The 25800-nt window shown below is 45.4% G+C and overlaps 3 protein-coding genes across 8 annotated transcripts; 1 reads left to right on the top strand and 2 right to left on the bottom strand.

Annotated features, from left to right (window-relative positions):
* Window positions 1-6707: 6707 nt before the first annotated feature.
* On the bottom strand, window positions 6708-12049 carry LOC310788007 (galectin-3-binding protein A-like). The gene is made up of 6 exons (XM_083649471.1): window positions 11914-12049; window positions 11693-11795; window positions 10832-11041; window positions 10094-10225; window positions 9531-9819; window positions 6708-8964 (listed from the first exon to the last, which is right to left on the bottom strand). Exons 2-6 carry the CDS (start codon window positions 11772-11774, stop codon window positions 7866-7868), a joined length of 1812 nt encoding a protein of 603 aa, XP_083505597.1. The 5' UTR covers window positions 11775-11795; window positions 11914-12049; the 3' UTR covers window positions 6708-7865.
* A 1041-nt stretch (window positions 12050-13090) lies between these two features.
* On the bottom strand, window positions 13091-25491 carry cant1a (calcium activated nucleotidase 1a). Of its 6 annotated transcripts, none has more exons than XM_083649880.1 (4): window positions 25372-25491; window positions 15968-16636; window positions 14863-15066; window positions 13091-14124 (listed from the first exon to the last, which is right to left on the bottom strand). In XM_083649880.1, exons 2-4 carry the CDS (start codon window positions 16611-16613, stop codon window positions 13754-13756), a joined length of 1221 nt encoding a protein of 406 aa, XP_083506006.1. In that variant the 5' UTR covers window positions 16614-16636; window positions 25372-25491; the 3' UTR covers window positions 13091-13753. The 6 variants fall into 6 exon arrangements, with proteins under 6 accessions (XP_083506006.1, XP_083506005.1, XP_083506007.1 ...); XM_083649879.1 differs by lacking the exon at window positions 25372-25491 and adding an exon at window positions 23614-23706; XM_083649881.1 differs by lacking the exon at window positions 25372-25491 and adding an exon at window positions 22337-22462.
* LOC310787803 (zinc-binding protein A33-like) lies at window positions 18804-20084 on the top strand (the record flags this gene model as incomplete). The annotated part of the gene is made up of 1 exon (XM_083649286.1): window positions 18804-20084. The coding sequence occupies one exon, from the start codon at window positions 18804-18806 to the stop codon at window positions 20082-20084; it is 1281 nt and encodes a 426-aa protein (XP_083505412.1).
* Window positions 25492-25800: the final 309 nt, after the last annotated feature.

The raw sequence follows: 25800 nt of genomic DNA, 5'->3' as shown, positions 1-25800 counted from the left end.
ACATACCCCCATTTGACCCAAATATTTTTTATAGTTGGATATGATTTTGTCTAGAATTCTATGTATATCTAGAGATTACACTGAAACTGACCCAAATAGTCTACATACATTTCTTCTATACATTCTCTAATTGTGTTAACTTATTGTAAATGAAATAACGGTGAAGTTTAACAAGTCTTCAATTTGCTGTGGACCCCCTGGAACACACCCCCCCCTCCTCCCCCAAGGACCTGTGGTGGTCCTCGGACCGCACATTGAGAACCACTGAACTATAAGACATGATTTATGTCAGAGGGGGACAACTGTTTATGCTGTCGGCGAAATGGGGAGATTACAGCGATGAGTGAAAGGGAAAGCTCTGACCCAACAGGCATTCCTGACATTATACACACACAGTACCAACTGACCTCTGCTCGGAACCTCTGTTACAAGTGAATGAGGTTTGTAGTAACCGCCCACACACACACGCACACACACACACACACACACACACACACACACACACACACACACACACACACACACACACACACACACACACACACACACACACACACACACACACACACACACACACACACACACACACACACACACACACACACTTCAGTAGCACCACTGACCTAAATAACCTAATGGTTCTCAAAGTGGAGTACCCCAGGGGTCCTTGAGGGGGTTCCAGGGGGTCCCCAGAAAAAAGGGGGGTGATTTATTTTCACTATAATTCCATTCACAAGTAACACAATGACAGAATGTAAGACTATTTTGGTCATGGGTTTCATACACTTTCTGTAATAAAGTGTCTATAAGAGCAAAAGCCTTATCAGATGGGGGTCCATGGTCTAATTTGTTGTGTAACGTATCTGGGAAGTCAACTGGATCAGTGTATGAGGAGTGAAGCCATGGCCCTCTCTTAACCTGGGTAAACCCAGCCTCCACGTGACCTCTATGTACTATCAGTCACAAAGAAAACTTATGCTACAGGCATAGCCTGTGACGTCACGTTGAAGGCTGGGTTTACCCAGGCTAGCCCTCTCTGTCACTGGAAAAATTCACTCTAAGACAAAGTATTTAGCAAGAATATCTAAGTTCCTGGACAAGAAGACAATGAGGACTTTAGCTATGTCCTTAATTCTAAGGACGTAGCAGATTTCCAACAGTGTAGCAAATTTGAAACTGCCCAATCTGAAGAGCAAAGTAGGAAGAAGTACGTTCCTCTACACGGGGGGAGACGAGTGGAACAAAATCCCCAATGAAATTAGATTTGCCAATTCTCTGAATGGTTTCAAAAACCTTCTGAAGGAATTCTTGTTGAGCAAACTAGTGTAAAACGTGAGTCTCCCGGTGTTATGGTATGTTGGTTTTATCTCCAGTTCCTCTTATCCGTTGATTGTTCTGTATTGTTTACTTGATGTTACTGTGCTATTGTGTGTCATGTTTTTATAAGACCAGGGACCGTGATGGAAACAAGTGTTCGCACTTTTCATGTCATCCCTTGGATGTTTGTCATGCATTATTCAGAATAAAATCATTCATCCATTCATATTTTGTATGATGCCCTTCTCTTTGTTTTTCATATGGGTTAAGTGCTTTGATGTTGTCATTATGATTAATGTAATTTACTGCTGAACAAATACTGACACGGGTTCTGAGTCCATGTCATCTCAGCACAGGCTTTACAAGTCCACGGGCCATATCTTATGCCCAGGACCAGGGCCAGGGCCAGGGCCAGGGCCAGGGCCAGGGCCAGGGCCAGGGCCAGGGCCAGGGCAAGGGCAAGGGCAAGCGCTATCTTTGCTAGCTTCTAGCACTCAAAATCTCCATTTTCTTCTTCACTGGGTCGCACCATGCGTTTGCAGTGGAGTAGTCCTCAGCCCAGGCCTCGCGATTCTCACAATGTGTGATTGAAATTCATTGAGGGCAGTTAGCTTTGTTTGCTATGCAAGCAGGATTTGGGTAACAGTTAAAGACACCGCAACACGTGAAAATACTAAAGGAGGAGGGAGAGAGGGGAGAAGAAGGAAGGAAAGAGTGGGGGAGTGGAGAGAAGTGACATCATCCCTTTAAACTTAATAGATTCAATCTGGTGGCGATTCCCCTATGTAAGCTGCCCGAGCCCTCCTCCCGTCCCTGAAAGAAACATTATGCTATAGTCAAACGTTTTTGGTGGTTGCTCGTTCCTTACTCAAGCACAAACGTGGATGGTTCTTTTGTTGGAAAGCTGAGCCCGACAACACCACCTCTAGGAAAGTGGGGATCTCAGGAGTTTGGCTTGGTGGCCTGCGTTGTTGACTCTGGCACCCAGGAGGAGAGCATAGTGAGGCCATGGTGTGCGTAATGGTTAGGGCTGATGATGAAGAATGGAGAGGGCAGAGGAGAGAGAGGAGTGTATCTGCTGTGGTCGCCTCGCTCCCTGACATCATCATTTGGCCACAGGCTGTCGGTCTTCTGGGCTCTCCAGCAAATATTTCCACTCTTTTCCATAGTTGAGCATTTTTTGCTTGGTTGCTTTTCCACAGGTCTCTGTTACTTGATGTCTGTATAATAAAAAAAAAAGAGACAGGGAGAGAGGGTAAGAGGAGGGAGGCAAATGGGGCAACCACTCACGAATAACTGATGCTTGTTTTGCTCCCAGAAATGTGGACATTCATTCATTCATTCATTTTTAGCTTCACACGTATTCTCGGCAGCCGTGAGAGGCCGAGGAGTAAGAGTGCCATCAGGTAGATGAGGAAATTTCCTCAACTGATGGAAATTTTGCAAAGTGGTATGACTCAAGCATGAGGACAAGATGCCAGCCACAAGGCATGCGATAGGGACAACAGAGCAGACGTTGGGCATGGGAAACAAAATTAAGACACGTCAAAAGGAAGTGACACATCCAACATCAAATGGGCAGAAATACTTTGGTCTCCTTTCCCCCCCGTGTGCCCAAGCCATCAGAGGAACAACAGATGCCTTCTTCTGGGCGAATTGGCTGCCGCCCTGCCCTGTCCAAACAGTTGGCTTCCTCTGCACTGATGTGGTGGGCTCTGCTCGTATAGCCCGGCCATGTCCCCAGCTCCTGGGCGGTAGAGACACACTGCACCCCACCTCCCACCTCGCCTGCAGAACTTTGATATGAAACTCTTATTATGGGAAAGAATTTCAAGAATTCAGGCCGAGGGATGTTTCCTTTTCTTAATGAGTTAGAACAACAAACAAGCAAGGACAAAACGTGGTTAAAGTTAATAGTGATGTAGTGTTTTTGTAACTGAACACATTCCACTAAATCAACCGCACCTAGCTAAAATAGGGTGCATAAGGTGCTTATGTGCTTGTAAGAGATGTGATCCCACGCAAGGGGTCCATGAGAAACCACCCAACCTAGAAACGGGTCCCGGATAGTTGAAAATTTGTTAAGGAACCTGAGTCTCTCCATCCGTATAACAGAGATCATGTCCGTCCATCAACCACAATTGAAAAGAAGGTGAAGAGGGGGACGTCCATTCCTTCAGAATGAGTTTTTTGTTGTTGCAAAAGTTGTCCCCCCCCTGTGTCAGACACTGTTGCACAGCTGTAGGGAAGTCCAGAGAGGACTCCGAGCAGCCGAAGATGGCGAGCTCCGCCTCCGGCTGAAGGGTTATTTTGTAGGCCTTAGAGTACCAATCAAATATTTTGGCCCAGAATCCTGTCAGTGAAGGGCAGAACCAGAAGGCATGAGACAGAGTGCCCTCTGACACCTGACATATACATAATATATCTGACGTACATTGCAGCTCTCCCTTTTAAAACAGGCCAGTTTAGATGTGGATGATTGTATCAACATGAGGTTTTCATTTGTAGAGAGAGGGTGGATTTGTCAAAGAAGTGCACTGTAAGCAGCTCTCCTGTGTACATTACACACGGCAAACTCCCAGAGGGGCTTAGGAATGGTCGGACCTCCATACCCTAAATTACAGACTTGCAAGGCCAGGAATACTCTCAAAAGGAAGTGCCCAGCAAGACAGAAAAAGAGGGTCTCATTGCGGGAACTGGTGGGTGCTGTGGCAGTGACCCACATCCTCTGCACTCCCACCCCCTCTCCCCTCTCCCCTATGTCCCACATGGGGCAGGACGGCTCGATGGTGACCTGACCACCGCCGTGCCTGATCCTTCCACCTTCCACTTCAATGTGAGCTTAGCCGCAAGCAGCCCACGGACAATTCCCATCATTTTCCACTCGTCATTCCATACTATCATGGGTGTTGATGTGAGACAGTGAATCAGCGGTGGTGATTTCACTTGAGGGACAGTGAAGAGGAGGAAAACATCTGTTGGGGGGAAAAAACATGGATAAAATGGCATCAGAGGCTTTTGGGGGTCAAGTGGTCAACATTGCCCACTGGGGCGAGTCACCCACCACCATGAGTCTGGTTAATATCCAGAGTATCTCTTCAATGGATTGACATAACTGTGACTAAAACAATTAGTGTGACCAAATAGCTCGGTCGTTTTACGTTGGGGACTTTCGCTTTTATGAAACACAGCCATACTGGCCCAAAAAATGTGTGTGCACTCATTTCCTCCACAGCACCGCTGTAACACCAGAGTGTGACTAAGAGGCCTGGGGCAACGCGCGTGACGTAACACACAACAGCAGGCTGGTGTTGAGCAAATGTTTAAACGAGAAGCTCCCTGTATCGTACGTCATGAATAAAACTACACTTGGTGGAATTTCAAAATAATCCAAAAAGGTTCATGACGTCTGACTTAGTTTACAGTATTAGATATTTCATATGAAAAGACGTTATTTTGATGGCCAAACCCACATAAACCATCCATATATACGTCACAGCAATATCACGTGACGTCTCTGAAGAAGACTGCAGGAAGCAAAGCAGTCGAAACTGTCAGGTATGACAAAAACAAAATAACGTCTTTTCATATGAAATATCTAATACCGGAATTTCAAAATGTTGGGGCATTTTGAACTGGACAGCCCAGGTCATGACCTGTGAACGGTTGGGTTGTGTGAACACACACCCAAAAAAAAGGGGTGTGTGATTAGTGTGTAAAATAACGCAATAAGTCAAACACAGTGACACTTGTAATGATGAAGCCTTACAAAATACCTGAACTTTCCCTCACGTAGTACTATGACGCAGTATTTTATGCTGCGATACAAATCATAATATTTTCTCTTAACTCTCCCCCTGACTAAACAATTGCTGTAATTTCTTTGGTATTTGGAAGCCATCTTGAAATACACGCATTGAACACGTAACCTAATAGTAATAGTAATGATTCAATCTGTGTGGTGTGTTGCTGTGTTTCAACCACTTGTCCGGGCATGTCGGTTTGACTGTTGCCAGGTGTGTGACTGTTCGCAGCAGCGAAGGTTCGAGGACCATCTGGGGTCTCTGTAAAGTAAACACTTTCTGTAAGATTCCATGATTCATGCAGAGGAAAGGAAACCGCAAAATGCCTGCGAACTCCCATCAAATAACACTCTCACCATTTTCCAGCTCATTTGACCTTATCTGATTATGCTAAATAAAGCCGATATGCTCAAAGTTCATTTCGTTTGGCTGCTCGGAAAGAGTTGTGGTCAGTGAGACTGCAACTTTAAAAACATCTTTTAACTACACCCAAATTGCATTGTGGCGTTCGAGATAACATACTGACAGTGAGACACAGCCAGGAGCATAATGTCAGGGAACAGATACTTTGCTTTGTGTCTAGGAGAAAAACAATAAGTGAGATTGAATTCAGGGAAAGGCGAGAAAGAGGTCAATATAAGAAATTCACATTTATTTGTTTGTTTGTTAAAATGTCACTAAACAACTACATGAATCGAGATAAACTATACATATGTTTGTTTGTTTGTTTTTGTTTTGGGGGGGGGCGGGCATTTTTGCCTTTATTGGATAGGACAGTGGATTGACGGGGTGGTGCGGAGAGAGAGGGGGGATGGCATGTGGCAAAGGACCATGGGTCAGATTCGAACCCGGGTTGTCCACACAAAGGACTAAGCTAACCCTTTGTTCACACCAACAGAAGCAGAGCTGAAGCTGAAGCCACGCTGAAGTTGAGCTCACGCTTAACCGCTCACACAAGAAGCACTCTCTTTTCCTCAGCGCCTCGCTCGCCCACAACTTCCATTGACTTCATGCCTTGCAGCTTCACGCTTGGAAAATAGGACTGAATTCTGAACGGTCGCTTCAGTGCAGCTTGAGTGTGGCTTGAGCGTGGCTTGAGCAAGGCACGCGCGCGACTGGTGTGAACGGCATCGCCTGTTAACAAAATGAAACTTGTGGGTTCAGCATAGGTTGAGTGTTGCTTCTGCGTATGGTGTGAACGTGGGCTTACGCTTTGTACACACCATACGCCAAAGCCAGGCTAAAGTCCCGCTGAAGCTGAGTGATGCTGAGTGCCACGCTAAAGCGGTTACACCAGAAACACTCTATTCCTCAGCGCCTGGCTCGGAGCTGCTCCTCCGGCCCCTCCCCCCTTCACAACTTGCATTCACTTCATGCCTGTTAACAAGGACACCGAAATGAAACTTTGTGGCTTCAGCGTGGGATTGGCATATGGTGTAGTACTGTAGTGAATGTGCACTTTAGTGGTACACGCTCTACCAGGTGAGCCACTGGGGCGCCCTCATAATATGTCAACATTTTGTTGAATTATGTGTCAATAATGACTGATAGAGAAAATTTACATCACATTAGCCTTTATTTGGACAATCACTAGTTATTAATATATTCATATACATTTCCATTTTAGTTACATATAGTTATGACACAGACATATTTAGATGACCTGTGTACATACACAGATAGACATCATATTTGGATAACCTGTGTACATACACAGACAGACGTATTTAGATAACTTGTACCATACATTTGCAGCTCCTCTCTATCGCACACTGTGCCCTGTCACCTTGCCACGGTGCTCTCTGCAGGGCCAGAATAACATAGGTTGAGTCTACAGAATGGCCTTCCAGTGTGCGTCAAGACATGTCATCTGATGTGCGTCAAGACATGTAATCTGATGTGTGTCCTAAGTATCTTTGACTTTCTGTTCAATGTATGTAAGCCTGTGTATCCATCCGTGAATATACAAGAGTGCATCTCTTGGCCAAGATCTATGTTCAATACATCATATCAGATGACTTCTTCTGACTCCTGGCTCCATTATTTCATTTCAACTGGTTTCCTTCAAGTGGTTCACTGTTTACCTTTTGGCTGTGGAATTTCATTCTCTATCAATTGGCGACACGAAGAACGGATATCTACAAACAGTTCGGTAAGTTGAATTAAATTTAATAATTCCTTACCTAACTGTTTGTCTGATATAAAATAACCTAAGTTAGTATCTTGTGGGTTTCTTGAGACAAGGGGGGGACGCCCCAATGTAAATTTTCTCTATCAATGACTTTAAATTCTTTTATTACCTTTTTTCTATACAAATGAATAAAACTGCTTCTCTGACAGACCTCAGTTTCACATGTAATAATGTTGTAATATGCATACAAACCCTTAACTTGTTTATCTGTATTTACCAGTTGCTCCTTCAAGGGCCAAATTGAGTCTTTTAATGAAACTGGACCATTAATGAAAATGGACTGACAGAATGAGAAATCATGTGGAAAATCAAGTGTATTCTTCTTTTTTATTTGTCTTTACTACAGAGACAGGAAAGGATATTTTGATATGACTTAAAGCACAATCACCTGATACCTTTAGCTGATCAACAGAAAGTCATTCACACAAATAATATTGCAAGTATTTGATCGGAATCGGCTGAGTAATACCATGACAACAATAGGCTGTTTTGATAGGAGAATTACATTAGCGTGCTGCTGGCTGCCTTGTAACATCTGAGTCACTGTTGAGGGATCAGATGTAGTCGGGTCTCACCACAAAGTGGTAGATGTACTGGTCGTTGGCACAGGGATAGGGCAGGCTGCTGTTTGAAGAGATATGCGCCATGTTGTTCTTGAAGTCCTGAACCTGGCAGATGTACTTGTCTTGGCACGTGAGCAGGAGCCGGTTACTAAAGCGAACGATGCTCTGGTACTTGCCGAGGCTGCTCTGAGTAACCAGCCTGGCAGCAGGGAACGACTCACACCTCACACCCCTGCTTGAACACTCACGCTGGCTCTGGAAGATATTGGCCTCCCAGCTAATCATGTTGTCCTTAAACATCATGCTATTGTGGACAGGTGTGAGGAATGACTTGCCTTGGACGTATGGACTGGGAGTGGGATGATGGTAACCTGGATATTGTTGATAAGGATTCCTTCTGGAGTTAGAGTTCACCCTACGATTCACCACGACTTTTCTCTCACTTTCTCTCACGTAGTCAATAGCAGCATCCCATGGCTCGGCTGTGTAGATCCTGGGCTGGTAATCATCTTCGTCTCTGTTGAACGTCGAGCTGTTCCTCAGAGTGCTGAAGAGCACAACGTTAAACTGGTATGCCTTCAGCATGTTGTCGCGAAACACGCTCTCATGAGCGTTGTAGAGCGTGGAGGTGAACTGCAGCTCATAGAGCTTCTCAGCAGGGATCATAGGGAAACGGATGCGGCTCAACAGATCAGCCTGAGTTTTCAAACAGGTGGAGTTGTCCTTCGCTGAGATCCAGCTCTCCAGGGACCGAAGCAGGAAGGACTCATCTGGCACCACCAGGTCTGAGCGAGACAGAAGGACTCCGAGGAGCCCCACGGAGAGGCGGCTCCAAGCAGGGGATTGGGTCAGATTTTGGTAGTTCCAGGCCATGTATTGGGCACAGTTCTCCTGGAGCAGCAAGTCCCCGGTATCCACTGCATACTCGTAGAGGGACGCCTGGGTGTGGAAAGTGACGTCCTCAGGGAGGATTTTGGTGAAGAGCCGACCTATGTCCTCCATCAGCTGCTCGACCCCAAACTCAGAGGCCATCTGGTGGAGGCAAAGCGCAGAGGAGAAGGCCACATCCATCTTGCGGGTGTAAAGGTACCTAACAAGAACCAGATTGTCAGAACATTTAGCTACTTGTGCTTCTTAAACTGTTTTAAACTGACTTGAGGAACAAATATCGGAGTTAGAGGATTATGATTTCTTTGATTAACAAGAGGCACCATAATCACCATGTCTCAAACATAACCACTTCAGATGTGAATGATGTCATTAATTAAACTAATTAATATATTACATCAAATCTTTCTACACATAATGGGCAGTATAATATAATATGAACTATGGAGTTATAGTACTGTAGTTTCAAGAAAACCAGTTTTTACCATTTTAATTTATGCCGCAGATTATCTACATACCCTATACAGGGAACCTGTGGTGTAATATGAAGTCTGAGTCATTCATTGTGTTGACAAAAATGCGTCACCCAGACAGACAGACAGACAGACAGACAGACAGACAGACAGACGCCACCATAACAACATACAGTAATAATGCCATGGTACCATGGTGACGGGACATAAAGTATAATGTCACCATTGTGACGGGACATAAAGATGGACATAAAAATGGCATGTCTCAACATGTCTTTCTAAGACAGCAGGCTACCTGATGAAAGAGGTGAAATGTGGTTGGCACGACTGGCTGACATGGACAGAGATGCTACTGATCCCCTGCGAGGCATTGAAGCGCGGGAATCGTGACAAGACCATTTTGTGCGCGCAGATGGTCGTCCCAACCATCTCAGAGGTCCCATCCACCTGGGCGTTTCCAGTGGGGCTCTGGACCAAGATTTGGAAGTCACAAGCATCCCCGCTGTCAAACACCTGGCTCAGCTCCTCAGACAGACCCTGACTGTGGTCCAGCGAGTGGTTGGTCTCATCGATGGTCACATTCTCTAGAGGGGTGATGGATTGCACAGGATTAGGAAAATGAGCTGTATCAATAAGTCACATACAAGCTTGAAAGAGAACAGTCACAGACTGTAATTAAATTATTAAAAGTTATTATTAAATTATTAATTATTAAATTAGCTTGGGGAGTAGCCTCAGCCTGCAAGTCCATCCCATATAGGGATCACTTCTCTTTTGTTAGAAGCCTAATACAAAGCTGTTGCTACACCAGTTAGTCAACTTTCTTCCAGTCATGTTCTGTGAGGTTTAGATACGTGCCTGCTTCGCAAATAACTCCAACATCCTCTTTGTGTGTGCAGTCAGTAATTGCCCAGCCTTTGAAAAAACAACCGGTCAGGAGGTTCTCTGTACCCTTACACTGGATATCATCAAGCCAGATTTGTCCAGACCCTAGGATGAAATGAAAGGAAATAATTGAGTTGTCATAAAGGACACATTAAACAGGACACATCACATTGGGGGTGTCAAACTCAATTTCATCCCCGGCATTATGCATTATCAGCATTATGGTTGCCCTCAAAGGGCCAGTTGTAAATGTAACACAATATAAATGTATCTAGCCTACTTGTTATCATATTACATAATTGCCTCTGATTCGATTATTATTGTTTTTTAGTATTACTGTAACTTAATAATTAATAACTAGCTCTGAAATAATAATTATAGGAAAAATAATGGCAAACAGACAACTAGTAGCCTACAACTATTAGAACTAATTAGAATTAGAATTATATTGCGCAAATTGTATTCTTTGTTGGCTCTTGCGGGCGAAATAAAATGAGGTGCCGGGCCGGATTTGGCCCGCGGGCCTTGAGTTTGACACGTGCATTAAACAGTGGGCATTCTGGGTGGCTGAACCATAGTCTGTAAAAAATAACTGAACTTGTGGTGTTTAATGCATAATGTTAAGGCCTCTGGTAAATCCTCAAATCACAACTTTGCAATCAATGATTTAACTGCGCCCCCTGGTGGGGGACACATGGAAGTGGAGGGCACCTTCTCCGTAGGTCCCTCCATTGACAACAGATTTGGCTCCAGGGAAGTTGAGCTGACGACACACCACCTGGGCCTCCGCAAGGTCCCAGCCATCGTCACACACTGTCCCCCACCTCCCGTCGTGGTAGATCTCCACGCGTCCCTCTGAGACACTCTGAGACCCCGCCAGCCTCACAGCCCCGTCCTGTGGCAGCACGTGTGCTTCTTTTCCTGGATGCATACACAGAGACAGGAGCGTCACCGAGGCCATAGAGGTTAAGCAAATATTCTGCTACTGTATTTGCGTTCTATGTTGGACGAATAACATGGTCAGGCAACGTAGTAAGTATAGGATATAGATAGTCACACAAATATTAATTAGTGGTAGTTCCGTCTCAACAGAGGCGTAAAAGTAACAAAGTACATTTACTCAAGTACTGTAGGATACTTAAATACAATTATGAGGTACTGGCACTTGAGTAGGCTTTTTGCTCCACTACATATTTATCTGATGGCTGTAGTTACTGTACTATTTCCTTTGCAAACCAAGGTTTTACATGCAAAATATACAATAAGCTGGTAAAATATGATGCATAGTTTAAACTACACAACAGCATATCGATAGAAGTTAGACCTAGCACAATCTGAACCACCTAAACATTAAAATACTTCTTACAAGCAAATGCATCAATAATTTAATTGAGCACTGAAAGGCACTAGTCTTCAGAATGAATACTTTTCATATTGATATGCATTACATTTTACTGTAAAGGATTCAAGTACTTTTTTTAAGGGAAGAAAACGGATTTAAGTACTTTTTCCACACCATCATTTTGCAGAAACAACATTTCATTAGGTTGAGATGCACCCTGGATGACTCACTGAATAGGTTCCATTTGAAAGAGTCAATTCTGGAGACATGAAGGAGCAGCAAAAGCCACAAAGTGTGTCCATGGATCAGCATGTCTGCCCGTCAGCTTGGATTCTGATACAAACAATGGCGAAAGCAGGAAATGTGAGGAATATGACCAGGCAAGAAGTTGAAGATTTTGAAGACACAGTGTGAAATCCTTACATATAATGAAGCCACAAAACCATCTCACCTCTCTTGCTATGTAGTCCTGTAGTCCTTCAGTGCACTTCTCCTTTTAGACCCCTGTGAGAAAAGCAGTTTTGGATCCTGCTTTCACAGCAGGCTAAGTTTCGTTTCCAATTAAACCTCAGAATCACAGCCTGTTGCGCAACTGATGTTATGCAACTCCTTTGCACAAGTTCCTTCAGACGACGATGACGTACAGATCAGCTTCTTTTATGCAGGTTTAATAAGAGCCCGGCCCACTTCAAGTCATTGTTACAGACAAGCAAATAGCAATGAACTGTGAGAGGGGAGAGGCGTGAGGCCACTTATATAGACCCGAGTAAACGACATCTGTCTCCTCGCTCAGTTCCTGAGTCTATACATTAATCTTTCATGGTGTCAGAACACATATGGATAGCATAAGCAGGCCGAATTTCTTGCGCCTTAACACATATCCTCTTGACATTTTCCTAACAATAGAGCTGAGACAGGCCATGGTCAACAGGGGAATCTCATGACCCTATGACCCAGGGAAACTCTTGGCCAAACATAGGTACATAGTACATACATGCATGTATGTAAAAGCATACTATCACGGATCTAGCCAAAACTTGTTTGAGAAATGTCTAGTCTGGTGACCTGTTTCTCAGTTCCTGCAAGGTTACACGTGGTGGGATAGGCTACCAATAAATGTTCATGAGAGCTATAGAGAGCCAAAGTGAACGTCGCTTCCTGCTTCAGCACTGTACCAGGGATTTTCATCCGCCACTTATTTTCCCCTGGACATTTCGTAAAATGCTTATAAAAATAGTTTTACTTCGTCAAACCAAATTGTTCAGCTATATTTAAAATTGGGAGAGACCATAGAACATTTCACTCTGACCAAAACAAAAAACAACAACACAGAAAAATATTTTCTTTAAATCCGCGTTTTTTTAAACGTTTTGGTCCGAGTGAAATGTTATGTGGTCTCTCCTGTCTCTAAATATATCTGAACCGTTTGGTTTGACGAAGTAAAACTATTTTTATAAGCATTTTACGAAATGTCTATGGGAAAATAAATGGCGGATGAAAATCTCTGGTACAGTGCTGAAGCAGGAAGTGACGTTCCACTTTGGCTCTAGGGTGCAGAGTCTGCAGACTCCATTTGTCTACTTTGGTTTCTCAGTTCCCCCTCCAAAAAGAAATGAACAGACGCACAGTAAAGTAGTAAGAGGGATTTTACTCGATCAACCCACAAAACAAATTGCTATGAAGTTACATATTGTGAGATATGAATCGCCTTACACCAAATATTCCTTCAAATAATGTTGTGCTGTGTTCACAATAAAAACAGACCTCTAGTGATTCCACTGAAGGTAACATGTTGGCTATATACAGTACATTATGAGATCATTTGACACCACGCAAAGGAAGAAAACCCTTTGACCGCTCAGGAATATCCATTGTTTTCAGAGTGTAGAGTATGTGCACGTCGTGAGGAAAGTTATGCGTTAGAAAAGAAAAATCACAGTCTCTGATATTAATCAATCTTTTTTGTACATTCATCGTTAAGAAAGGCTACAGTACATTTGAGGAGCACATTTTGGCCTGGGAAGGGCATGACCAACCACAAAACACATTGGCATTGTTTGTTCTGACTGGCTAGCACTGTCTCACTCTCAACACCCCCGTCAAAGGAGTGCACTTCACAGTCTCCGACCATAGTTGTCGTGTTTGCACTGGAGGAGATTCCTTTGGGGGTGGAGGAGGTGTGCCTTTCACAAACTCAAGCAGCGAGTCACTTCAACAGTGAGTGGATTGTAAACAACACGGGACCACAGTGCAAGTGGCCTCAAGAGGGAGGCTCTCCGTCTCCGACCCTTCTAAATGAACTCCAAGCCCTCGTATTTCACGTCCCCGATCTTGGTTTCAGGCAAAAGGATGCGTCCGTCCAGCGTAAAGGCCATGATGTATGTGGCGATCTTTCCCGCGTCCTCCTCTGACTTGAGCGCCAGGAGGATCTGGTCGTCCGTGTTGGGGACAAACTTGAAGGAGGAGAAGCCGTGGGTGGGGTTGTGCGGGCCCACGCGGCTCACGATGATGTCTTGGAAGTCGGGCGAGCAGCTCAGGACGAGGTTGGTGGCACGGCGCTCGTCCGCCGTCTCCTCGTAGCGCTCCTTGCTGGCGCGGCGCGGGAGGAAAAACCAGCGCTGCAGGGTGTCGCTCCACGCTGCCGACTCGTGGATAAGGTAACCTGTGGAGATGCAGTGGAACACATGGAGGAGTTGGGTTTCAAAAGAAAAGGGAGTGAGTTGTTTCCGATTCCAGTATCGGAGGCATTTCTGACACAGGTATCTAGCCATATTGATAACCATCCAGCATTTTAGGCTGGATCGGGTATCGTCGAGTACGCGAGTCTATGCACCGATCCGATACCACGGAATTTATCAGCGCTGGAAAAAAACGAGTTTCACTCGGATACTGTAAAATGGTTTAACCTGAGCCAAGCCATACAACAATGATAGCATGCAATCATATCACATTCATACAGGGTTAGTAGTATACAGCTGTTTATATATATATATATATATATATATATATATATATATATACATACATACATACATACATACATATATATATATATATATATATATATATATATATATATATATATATACCGTATATATATATATATATATATATATATATATATATATATATATATATATATATATATATATATATATATATATATATATATAATAATACAGCAACTTTTTTTAACGCACTGGTATCAGATCAGTACTCGGTATCGGCCGATAGTTCAGGTATCGGAATCTGTATCAGGAAGGTAAAAATGGGAACATCTCTAGAAAATACAAAAGAAGCACCAATATGAACTGCAAGGGACCATTAGATAAATATAAAAGACAATCAGAAGTGTTTGTAGACTGAACAATCATGCAAACATTCAGATTTCCATGCTCACCTGGAGGTTCTATCCCCACAGCGGACTTCAAGGAGTTGTACTTGGGAACCCAGTTCTGATGCTGCACATCCCCTCTGTAGCCCACGACTTTCACCCACTCGGGGTTGTTGTTGACGAACTCTCCTGCGGTGGTGGTCCACTCCTTCCCCAGACCCCCGACGTACAGGCGCTCGTCCTTCACGGCCAGCCACTCTGCTTTGAACCCTGACAGGGCACAAGACTGTCATTAAGTCACAATTGCACAATTGACTGTCATTAAGTTACAATTGCAGGGGGGGCGGGGCACCGTCTCCATTTGTCACCACTACCAAAAATTCAGAACTTTGGGACATACGTTCAAACGTTTGGACACACGTGATTGAATAAATGCACTATGTCTCTCATCTTCTTACTGTAAAGCCATTTTGATCTAAAGGCGTATTGTTTAAATCCTTGAATTTATTTCTTGGACAAATATAAATAGTGAAGCTGATGCTTATGTAGGAATTTCTTTCCAAAGCCTTTGTCTTTCCCTCAGAGCAAAGGGCGGCTACTATAAAGAATCTCAAATATAAGATTGTTTTGATTTGTTCAACACATCTTTGGTCACTGCATAATTCCACTTGTGTGATTTCATAATTTCAATGTCATTACTGTAGAGGCTAAGTGAACATCACTTCCTGCTTCAGCACTGTACCGGAGATTTTCATCCCCCATTTATTTTCCCATAGACATTTCGTAAAATGCTTATAAAAATAGTTTTACTTGGTCAAACCAAACGTTTCAGATATATTTAGAATCAGGGGAGACCATAGAATATTTCACCCAAGACCAAAACTAAAAGAAACAACGAAACAATATTGTTTTTAAATCCGCCGTTTTTTACGTTTTGGTCCGAGTGAAATGTTATGTGGTCTCTCCTGTTTCTAAATCTGAAGCATTTGGTTTGACCAAGTACAACTATTTTTATAAGCATTTTACGAAATGTCTATGGGAAAATGAATGGCGGATGAAAATCTCTGGTTGAGTGCCGAAGCAGGAAGTGACGTTTCACTTTGGCTCTCTATTATTCAAAAATGTGGAGAAATTGTAAAAATAATAAAGAATGCATGTCCACCGCACCGACCTTTGGCGACGCTGCCATCGCCGTCAGTCAAGATGACCCAGGGCACAGCCTTGTCGCCATCGATGTGGTAGACGACGCCCGTCCTATCATCCACACTGTACAGCTTCCCGTTGAACACCACCAGCTCGGACAGCTCCATCCCCCTGCCCTTCTCCGACAGGTGGCTCTCCAGCACCACCTGCTCCTGGTCCCATTCCACCGCCACCTTGTCGCCGCTCTGCGACACCAGCAGGTAGCCCCGCCGCATGTAGCTGAACCACGTCAGCTTCTTGTCACTGAGAGAGTTTGTGTCCAGGTCGGCGATGACCCCGATGCGGTAGCGGGTGCCCTGCGCCGTGCGCTCCGGCGGACTGAGGGGGTAGGTGTCGTTGTAACGGGACTCGGCCTGCTTGGGCTCGTCGGGGCCGGCTCTCCAGCTGTGCGGGCTGTAAGGGCGCGAGCGCAGCCCCGGACTCAGGTGCATGAAGAGCAGGAGCACCAGCGCCAGAGCGGCCGCCACCGTCACGATGGGCCGCCACTTGAGGCGGAATCGGGGGTCAGTGGTGTTGGCCATAGACGCCAACATGGGGAGGCCTCCGACAGAGATACGCAGAGTGTTCATGGGATCATTCTGCTCCAGTCGAGTGTAGCCTGGGGACGCAGGCATGGAGGAGGGAGCCCGGGAGGGAGCTACGGAAATACAGAAGGGGGGCGAGGGGGAGAGAGAGAGAGAGAGAGAGAGAGGGAGAGAGAGAGAGGGAGATGGAGAGGGAGGGAGAGATGGAGAGAGGGAGGGAGAGAGATGGAGAGAGAGAGGGAGGGAGAGGGAGATGGAGGGATGGAGAGAGAGGGAGGGAGGGAGAGAGATGGTAAGTTACCTCCAGTAGATCACAACAGAACAGAATGAACAACAAAAACTACAGAAGGTCACGACAGAAAGTTAATGCCCCAGGTGGATTGAGTTAAAAGATTTCACCATAACTCAAAATGTTCTCATGTTTATCAATACACAGAAGTAAATCCATTTACAAACGTCTGATGTCTTCACACATGCGCGCACACACACACACACACACACACACAAGAGTGTGATTTTCCAAAAATCGGCCGCTGCGTGGCCTCGCCCCTAGCTCGGCCTCGCCTGCCCGATCGCACGTAAAACGGCATAGCTGTGGCCGAACACAGAACTTGAAACAGACAAAACAAGTCCACATACACAATTACTGTATATAGATAGATGTACTGTATGGTGTACAGCAGGTGAATCAGGGGTGAGGGTTTTTCAACTGGTGGTTAGAGAGATCTTCCAAAAAGCGTAGACCGTTGTCTCGAAGGTAGGGGGAATTCTTTGCTGCTGCCCACACAGCTGCACGGTGTACACTACACGGAAGTAAAGCTGTAGGATGATACCTCTGGTGCCGCTCGGCCTCTTCAGTCACCCGCTTGGCTACGCCGTGTAGTTTCAGGTTCCGTCGCCTCGAATATCTTTCCATCTCGGTGATGCGCGATTCCAACATGTTGACATGCTTCTTTTATTCCGTCGACAGAGAGTTCTAGTTGGGAAACTTTCCCCTTCACCTCACTTACTCACTTGCAGACAACCTCCATTTCTTCCCTCAGACTTGTGATTTGAACGCTGTTGTTCAATCTGGACCAAAGTCTTCAGCTCATCTGATCTGGCGTTGATCAACTCTGATAAAGTAGAAGTGAATTTCTGAAAAATCGACCTTGGTCCGAAAAAATAAAAGCAATATAATAGCATAATAAAACAATATCGCTGAGCGAAAAACTTTGCCGTTGGTGTGCATGGTTGCATTGACTGAATATAGGATTTGAAAAATACTATTGACGTGGAAATTAATCGCACGAACGCCCCGGGTGTGTAAGGACCTTTAGAGCCACAGACCCCGATTTGATGCGATTTTGTCTCTTGGACCCAAATCTGAGCAGCCAAGGTGGTATCTACGTATGTATATCTATGCCCACTGTTAGATGTCATAGGCTTTGTGACATCATCAGTGATGTCATAGACTGGAACTCTCACTCACATGTTATGGAACTGCCCGGCTGTCAATTCCCTGTGGCGGGAGGTGGCACAAATCCTCTCAGGGATCCTCAATGTACTTGTCTGTTGGGGTCCCGTGTTGAGAATGTTCAAAACGAGAAGCAGCAAAGATGAATTGCCCTTGCGTGCCTCGCTACAAAACGCTTGATCTTAATGAAGTGGAAGGTGAGGAAGCCCTCCTGCTTCTCTTACTACATCGAGCCCTTTGATCGCCGGACTTGATGCCAAATCATTGGAACCATTCATCTGCTCCCTGGATTTGATTGGCTGCCCCATGGTGACAGAAGACTTCGTTGTCAGCGGCACTTGCTCGAGTCGGAGCAGATGTGAATGTGTGAATCTTTGCGAGGACCTGTTTGAAACCATCTCCCAGGCCATGCTCAATGCAGTTGATAGGGATGCCGTGTCTGGCATGGGAGTCGTCATACACGTCATTGAGAAAGACATGATTACCACACGAACCCTGAAGGCCAGGATGGACAAGAGCCAGTCAGCAGCACCATACATGTACTTCACCAACACACGTTAATAAACAATGCTTGTACTGTCTTTTTTTCTCTTATTGATATTGTTCAATAAATGAACATAGGTTTAAACAAGAAAGGGAAAAAAGTAATGTCATAGACTGGAATTGTGATGTCATCAGTGACGTCATAAATCCTTCCATCCTCATCTCCTAAAAGGGACGACTTGCTCCACATCCCAGACAACACACTTCCTCTGCAGGGAAGGAATTTGAGCGTACTTATATCTAATCTGTCCATTTTGTTTTCCACTTCATTGAGAGAAACAATGGCTTCCAGATCAGAGGTGGATCTCTCCTGTCCTGTCTGCCGTGACGTCTTTAAAGATCCTGTCCTCCTGCCATGTAGCCACAGCTTCTGTACAGCCTGTCTGCAGAGCTGGTGGACACAGAAACGAATACGCGAGTGTCTACTTTGTAGGGCAATATCTTCACAGAGTGAACCACCTCGTAACTTGGTGTTGAAGAACCTCTGCGAGGCTTTCTTAGTGGAGAGAGATCAGAGAGCTTCAGCAGGATTGGAGCTTCTCTGCAGTCTGCACTCTGAGAAACTCAAGCTCTTCTGTCTGGACCATCAGCAGGCAGTGTGTCTCGTCTGTCGAGATTCAGAAACACACACCGACCACAGATTCAGACCCATCGATGAAGCTGCGCGACATCACAAGGAGGAACTTCAGGAGTCACTGAAGCCCTTACAGGAGAAACTGGAGCTCTTTAATAAAGTTAAAGGAAACTGTGATCAAACAGCAGAACACATTAAGGTCCAGGCCAGATGCACAGAGAGGCAGATTAAGGGGGAGTTTAAGAAGCTTCACCAGTTTCTACAAGAGGAAGAGGAGGCCAGGTTGGCTGCCCTGAGGGTTGACGACATCTCGTTCCTGCAGAGAGAGAGAGTGAAGCACCCCCGGCTGGACGATCCACAGCCGGTCTCAGGAGCTCTGACAGACGAGGCCAAACACCTGGGCAACCTGAGCTTCACAGTCTGGGACAAGATGAAGAAGATGGTCTGCTACACCCCTGTGATTCTGGACCGAAACACTGCCCATCCAAGACTCATCATGTCTGAAGATCTGGCCAGTGTGAGACTTCGGGTCAGACAGCAGCAGCTTCCTGACAATTCAGAGAGGATTGCCTGCTACTCTGTCCTGGGCTGCTACCCTGTCCTGGGCTCTGAGGGCTTTACCTCAGGAACTCACAGCTGGGATGTGGAGGTTGGAGACAGTAGATCCTGGGCAGTGGGTGCGTTAGCAGAGTCTGTCCAGAGGAAGAGAGCGAGAGACATACAGTCTGGATTATGGGACATATGGTTATATGATGGTAGCTACTTTGCACACTCCCTATCAAACGCAGTCATTGTTCTCCCAGTGAAGAAGCTCCAGAGGGTCAGAGTGAGTCTGGACTGGAACAGAGGAAAGCTGTCATTCTCTGATGCTGATACTAAAACACACATACACACCTTCACACACACCTTCACTGACAGGATGTTTCCCTACTTTAACAATTCTGTGAAGATTTTACCAGTGGAGGTCTCTGTAACTGTGGAACAGTAAAGTTAGGGGGCGTGTCCACCAACCAACATGTTGAGGAGCACTTGGAGCGCTGGTGCTGAGCTGAGCTTTTTTTTTTTTTTACGTTGTGGCCACCTGAGGCATCTGTAAGAGGGTCTGTCTGTCCCCACGAAAGAAAGACAGACTGACTGACAGAAAGAAAGTCAGCAATGATGTCATACAGTTCTAGACAACCAGAGGTTCCAAAAATTACATCAAAATTAAATCCAAAAAAGTACCACTATGTACTAACTAAGCCAATTTCCGAGGGACCACTTCCACTGCGGATACCATGCAATTAGCATCAGAAAGGCTAAATACACACATGCACACACAAATAAACACACACACGCATGCATGCACGCATGCATGCACACGCACACACACCTGCCCAACATTAGGCTGTGAAAAAGAGTACCACTTTGAAAATGTTTTTTCCCCTCAACAAAATGTAGTCTTGGAGTGTTATTTACCCACCTTCCTGACAAGCTAGCATGACATGGTTGGTACCAAATACCAATCGATGCCTTAGGTCTTCTAGTTTCATATGATACCAGAAACTTCACTCTGGCTTTAAAACGGTGCCCGCTACAGCCTTTGAAAACAAATTTTCAAAATCATGATATCTCCAGAATATCGCAATATTTCCGAAAATCAGTAGCCTGGTAAACCAGCCGGTCACGTGAACTCACATTTCATTTGGTTCTGCGGGACCGTCTGGCCTCAAGCCCATGGAGGGCTTTAAGCAGAAACTGCAACGAGGAAGAGCCAATCAGCAACTGCACTTAGAGTGCCCTGTGATTGACAGCGCAAGTTGGCCAATCAGGAACGCCACTAGCACTGCACTAACAAAACAATAATGGCCGCCTCCTTGCCTGTCCGTCTCGAGCGGTCTCGAGGAGTAATGTCAATGTTGGTCGAGTTTAAACAGCCATAAAGTGCAGTTATTGCAGAAATAGACTCAATAACAATTAAACAAGTACAGGAGTAAATGTGTTTTTGTCATTCTCCCGAGTGGATTTGGGTTTGACTGAATCCAACGCTGATTGGCTGAAGGAGTTGTCTGACACCCACCCAACCTCCGCCCACTGCAAAACACTGGGTGAAGGCTTCAGACCAGACGGGAACGAAGAACGAAATGAAATGTGAGTTCACGTGACCGGCTGGTTTACCAGGCTAGAAGCCTGCTCAGGGTTATTGTGTATGTAAAAACTGTTGTCTGTTAAAGAACATTGTGGGTTAGGGTTGTGGGGGGAGGGGGGGTATTTTCATAGGAATCTTGTAAATCCATATTTTCTTCCCCTGCACCACGCTCTTAAAGAAATGACCTGTCAGCGGACCACAGTTTGGGATCCAATGTTATAGACAGCTCGGCCTGATGGCCAGGTCACTACTATAGTGATGTCATGTATCACCGATGATGTCATACAGTTCTAGACCGCTCGACCAGGTCACCAGGTCCATCCCTACCCCCCCGCATTTCCCTGAAGTGCCCCCCCCCCAACCCCCTCCAGAGCCATGCACTCTGGAAGAGGATGGAAGGTCTCACCACGCGCCTGTGAGAGGAGATCCCATGGCTACGGGCCGGCCGCACGGCACGCAGCTGAAATATCTCCGCCAGCCAGTTTTCCTGACCAGCAGGGAGCTATTACAATCAGAGCTTGTATTTTGCTACATTAGCCTGGTTCTAAATGTTTCAAAGTGTTCACATGATCCCTGGAGGGGGGGGACTTTAAAATAATCTCTTCCAAGGCCTAGCCCATTGACAAACTGTGGTGGTGTGCTACAAATTAACTAGTTCAAAATTGTTAATTCTCAAGCCAATTTACATTACCCAGACGCTTTTGTCCAAAGTGACTTCCAATAAGTGCATTTTGTCAACTGTAGTCAAACCAACTGTATATCATCAGCTAAGCCTTTAATAGGAATAAGTAGCATTACAATTAGAGCTTTTCTTTTTCATTCATCTCAAACTGAGTGAACTTACAGGTAATAAGCTCAAGATTTATCTGTGAGGATATGGCTTACAATGATGATTGATATACAACACACCATCATATGACAATAATATCTAGGAAATAAGCTATCAGCTACGTCATCAACCATTTAAGGTACTTGAAGTCAAACACACACGTTTCGTTCAGATATTACACCAGCCCAAACTACAGGATGACAAGGATAAAGACATAAATACATTTACATAATGTAACCCAAATGATGAATAGTACCATGAAAAAAGACTGTTGGCCTCTCACCTCTTCAGTCCGGACGGCAGGCAAAAAACCCTGCAAGTTTCATATCTGCCTATAAAGCTATGTTTTAAATACGATTCAAAATTCTGGGAAGAGCTCGCACAAGCGGCATGAGAGCGTGTGCCCAGTTAAACTGTAGTGCATGAAGCAGGAAGTAGTCCGGCTTCAGGTTAGGTGACTATCAGGTGGCCGCCAGCGCACCATGTCAACGTGGAGACTGGGAGGGGCCCGTTCAGCCACTGCAAAAAGGGACAGTGGGTGTGAACACAGGTAAATCAGGAAACACACGGCACCGGCCAAACTCATACAGTACTGTGTCACTCCAACCAGTTACAACTTTGATTCGTCTAACAAGGAGAGTTTCCGAGAGAGGTCGCAAATAGGCAAGTAAACAGAAAACAAATCAACTGGAAAATGAATATATGGCTATCTTAAAGTGATCAACAGAGGGGCAAGTTGAGTACTTGCTGAAGTCTCTGCAGCAGCCAGGCTCAGGAGCTGTGTGGGCTAAACCCGCCCGGCCGTGTTTCTCTGTAGGAGAGCAGAGCCACTCGCCTCCTCCACTGAAAGCCTCTTTCATACACCGGGCCCCAAGCCAAACAGCAGGCCATTTATGGCAGCAACATCAGGCCCTGCTGCACTCCGAGGCAAACTAACGATCCTCCGCTGACGATACACACAACCGGTTGAAACCAATTAACTCAAGTCAAAAGACGTGATTGTTTTTCAGGCACCAGATTAGGGCTGGGTAATATATCCCTAACAATATTATATATCGATATTGTGATATCATCTTAGATTTGGGATATTTGTAACACATCGTGATATGGTATAAGTGTTTACTCTTTTCCTGGTTTTAAAGGCTGAATGAATTACAGTAAAGTGATGCAATTTTCTGAAGTTATCAGACTGTTCTAGCTGCTCTATTATTTGCCTTTACCCACTTAGTCATTTTATTATCCACATTACTGATGATTATTTATCAAAAATCTAATTGTGTAAATATTGCACCAATGCACCAATATTGTTGGAATATTAGTATTGTGGTATTTGGTCAAAACATAAATTGTGATTTGATTTTGTCCATATCGCCCAGCCCTACACCAAATTGCAAAATACACACGGACATAAGCACTCAAGTCTAAAAATCTGATGGAAATGTCTGACAAGAGAGCAGCAAAGCAAAGATATTTTGTGAAAAACCTCTCCACAGAGCCCCCAAAACTAATCCGACAACCCAGACCAGCCACCACTGAAACAAAACAGTTGAATAGTCCTACCCCGCCGTCTCCTTCTAGTGCGCTGAGCGACTGTCATCTCAATTAGCACGCTATCCTTATAGCAGACGTCTTCATTCGGTACCGAGCTGCAAACACTCTTTCTACCAAAAGATTATTGCCCGTGCATTCATGACGAAGGGCTCTAATACGTAACCGTGACTGTGAACTTTAACTAGGCTTGGAGGATTATGATCAAGTCCAAAGGGGCAAACCTACCTGTCAGGCTGCCTACCTAATTCAATAGGTTCTCATTAATCAATCATAGCACTCATTGTAAGATCAGCTTACTTACAAACACAATCCAGATAGGAGAAAACATTGTTGTTCTACCTGCTCCAAACCGCCACTTGCCCAAAAGTGGAAAGAAAGCCACTAATGTAGCAGGCTTAGCAGAAAATCCAGTGCAAAGAAAAGCTACATTCACAATGACAACTCAGGAGCCCCACATACCAGATGCTGCTGTGATGCAATCAGTGCTGCTGGACAGAGGCCAGAGGTCGAGCTTGTGACGACAGAAGAGTCGCCGCCGAGGAGTGAATAACCTGTTACGCAATCAAGAAGGAAGTTGGCTCCCTTTCAAAAAAACTCATGCTTGTTGTGATAAACTCTCACTCTTCTCGGGTGGAGGAGATGTTAATGTTAAGAGGATGAGTATGGCGGGATACTGTGGCTAGGCTACAGAGAATGTGCAAGAATTGTAAACAATCAACTTGTGAGACTCTCCAGGCGAGTCGCTCCCAAAGTGTGTTGCAGGGACCTGCCGGAAGTCCTTGAAGAGAGATCTAGACGTTCTCCAGCAAAACGTGAAATATTAATTTAACTTTTAGAATAAGAGGGTGAGGATGACTTTTGTCTCACTGCCCCTGCTGTCACCTGTCTGACAGTATAGGCAGTTATGCAACTCTTTAACTCATATCTTATCAGGTGGGGGGTTCCTTCAGACAAAGGTCTTACCCAATAGGGGGGGGGGGGCAGTGTGCACAGACATTTGGGGGGGGGGGAGGTGTAGGTGCTTATGTGCACTTATCAGTCAAAGGGCAAAAGGGCAGGTGCTTGGGCACCAGCCGCACCACCTGGTGTCTGTCTGTGCACGTCCCTGGGAGGTGGTCTAATAATGCATGTGTAGCTGTAGGGAAGGGAATCTCTGCTCCAAGCCCCTCCTGAACTGCTACACTCTCACTGGCCATAAAGGATGACATCTGGGGAGGTGGACATCAAAGGGAAGAGAGAGAGAGAGAGACACACACACACACACACACACAGAGAGACACACACACACACACACACACACACACACACACACACACACACACACACACACACACACACACACACACACACACACACACACACACACACACACACACACACACACACACACACACACACACACACACACACACACACACACACACCACACACCAAGACCTTAGGTGTGTGTCCAGCCCGTATATGGTTCAGTCAGCCTGCAGGGCATGATGGCATTCATAAATCATTAAATGACTGACCTTAGAGATAGCTTAATAAAGGTGGGGACTGGGGGGGCTTTAGTCCAGTGTGGTGGGAAGCAGAGTAACCATACTGCTATTACACAGACTTGTGTTCCTGACCTGCCAACAGAGGAGAGGTTCAACTAACACTACAGGCTCCTTCACGGAAGATGATAGCATCATCACAGGATCACCGCATTTACAACCCAACCCCCTTCTCTTGCAGTTTCCCAATTCACCGAACTCACACAGTTCACTTCGTACTCACTGTAGACGTTAGATCTGCGGTTGTAGGTCCGATGACGGCTGTAGTTGAGCTGTCATTGTACTGCTTTCTTCTGTCGGTCTCCCTGCTGCCTCTGTGCCTCTGTCCGTTCACCAAGACAACCGACCATCTACTTCCTGTATGTGGTGATGACGTCGACAGCGCGCACTGCTTGCGCAGGCCATGGCGCACGCTGGATGTGGGGCGCTAGAATAGATCGGCCGGAGGAGGGGGGTTTCGCACTCTGAAGGGTGAAATATCAAAACAAGCCAATCAGAGGCAGAGTCGTCCCTCCGGCCGATCCATTCTAATACCAACCCTGGATGCGATGAGAGGTTCGTTTGTCAAATGCTGCCTTCCCGTGTCGTCGGAGATCACGACAAGGAAAATAGGCGTGGTCTCGATGTGACGTTTAGGGAACGGAGAGTAGGG

The sequence above is a fragment of the Poromitra crassiceps genome, assembly GCF_964638095.1.
Source record: "Poromitra crassiceps genome assembly, chromosome: 13".
NCBI classification, from domain to species: Eukaryota; Metazoa; Chordata; class Actinopteri; order Beryciformes; family Melamphaidae; genus Poromitra; species Poromitra crassiceps.
This window is presented reverse-complemented; position numbering and strand designations above follow the sequence as displayed.

Bases quoted from the DNA above. Each gene is read 5' to 3' on its own strand.
- cant1a (XM_083649879.1), bottom strand. From the start codon at position 23,650: ATGACAGTCGCTCAGCGCACTAGAAGGAGACGGCGGG. The intron at 16,637-23,613 runs GTAGGACTATTC...GTATTTCCGTAG, and splicing joins CACTAGAAGGAGACGGCGGG to CTCCCTCCCGGGCTCCCTCC. The intron at 14,125-14,862 runs GTGAGCATGGAA...GCATCTCCACAG, and splicing joins TGTGGGGATAGAACCTCCAG to GTTACCTTATCCACGAGTCG.
- LOC310788007 (XM_083649471.1), bottom strand. From the start codon at position 11,774: ATGCTGATCCATGGACACACTTTGTGGCTTTTGCTGCTCCTTCATGTC. The intron at 11,042-11,692 runs GTGAGTCATCCA...GTATGCATCCAG, and splicing joins TTTCAAATGGAACCTATTCA to GAAAAGAAGCACACGTGCTG. The intron at 8,965-9,530 runs GTAGCCTGCTGT...GGTTCTTGTTAG, and splicing joins CATTTCACCTCTTTCATCAG to GTACCTTTACACCCGCAAGA.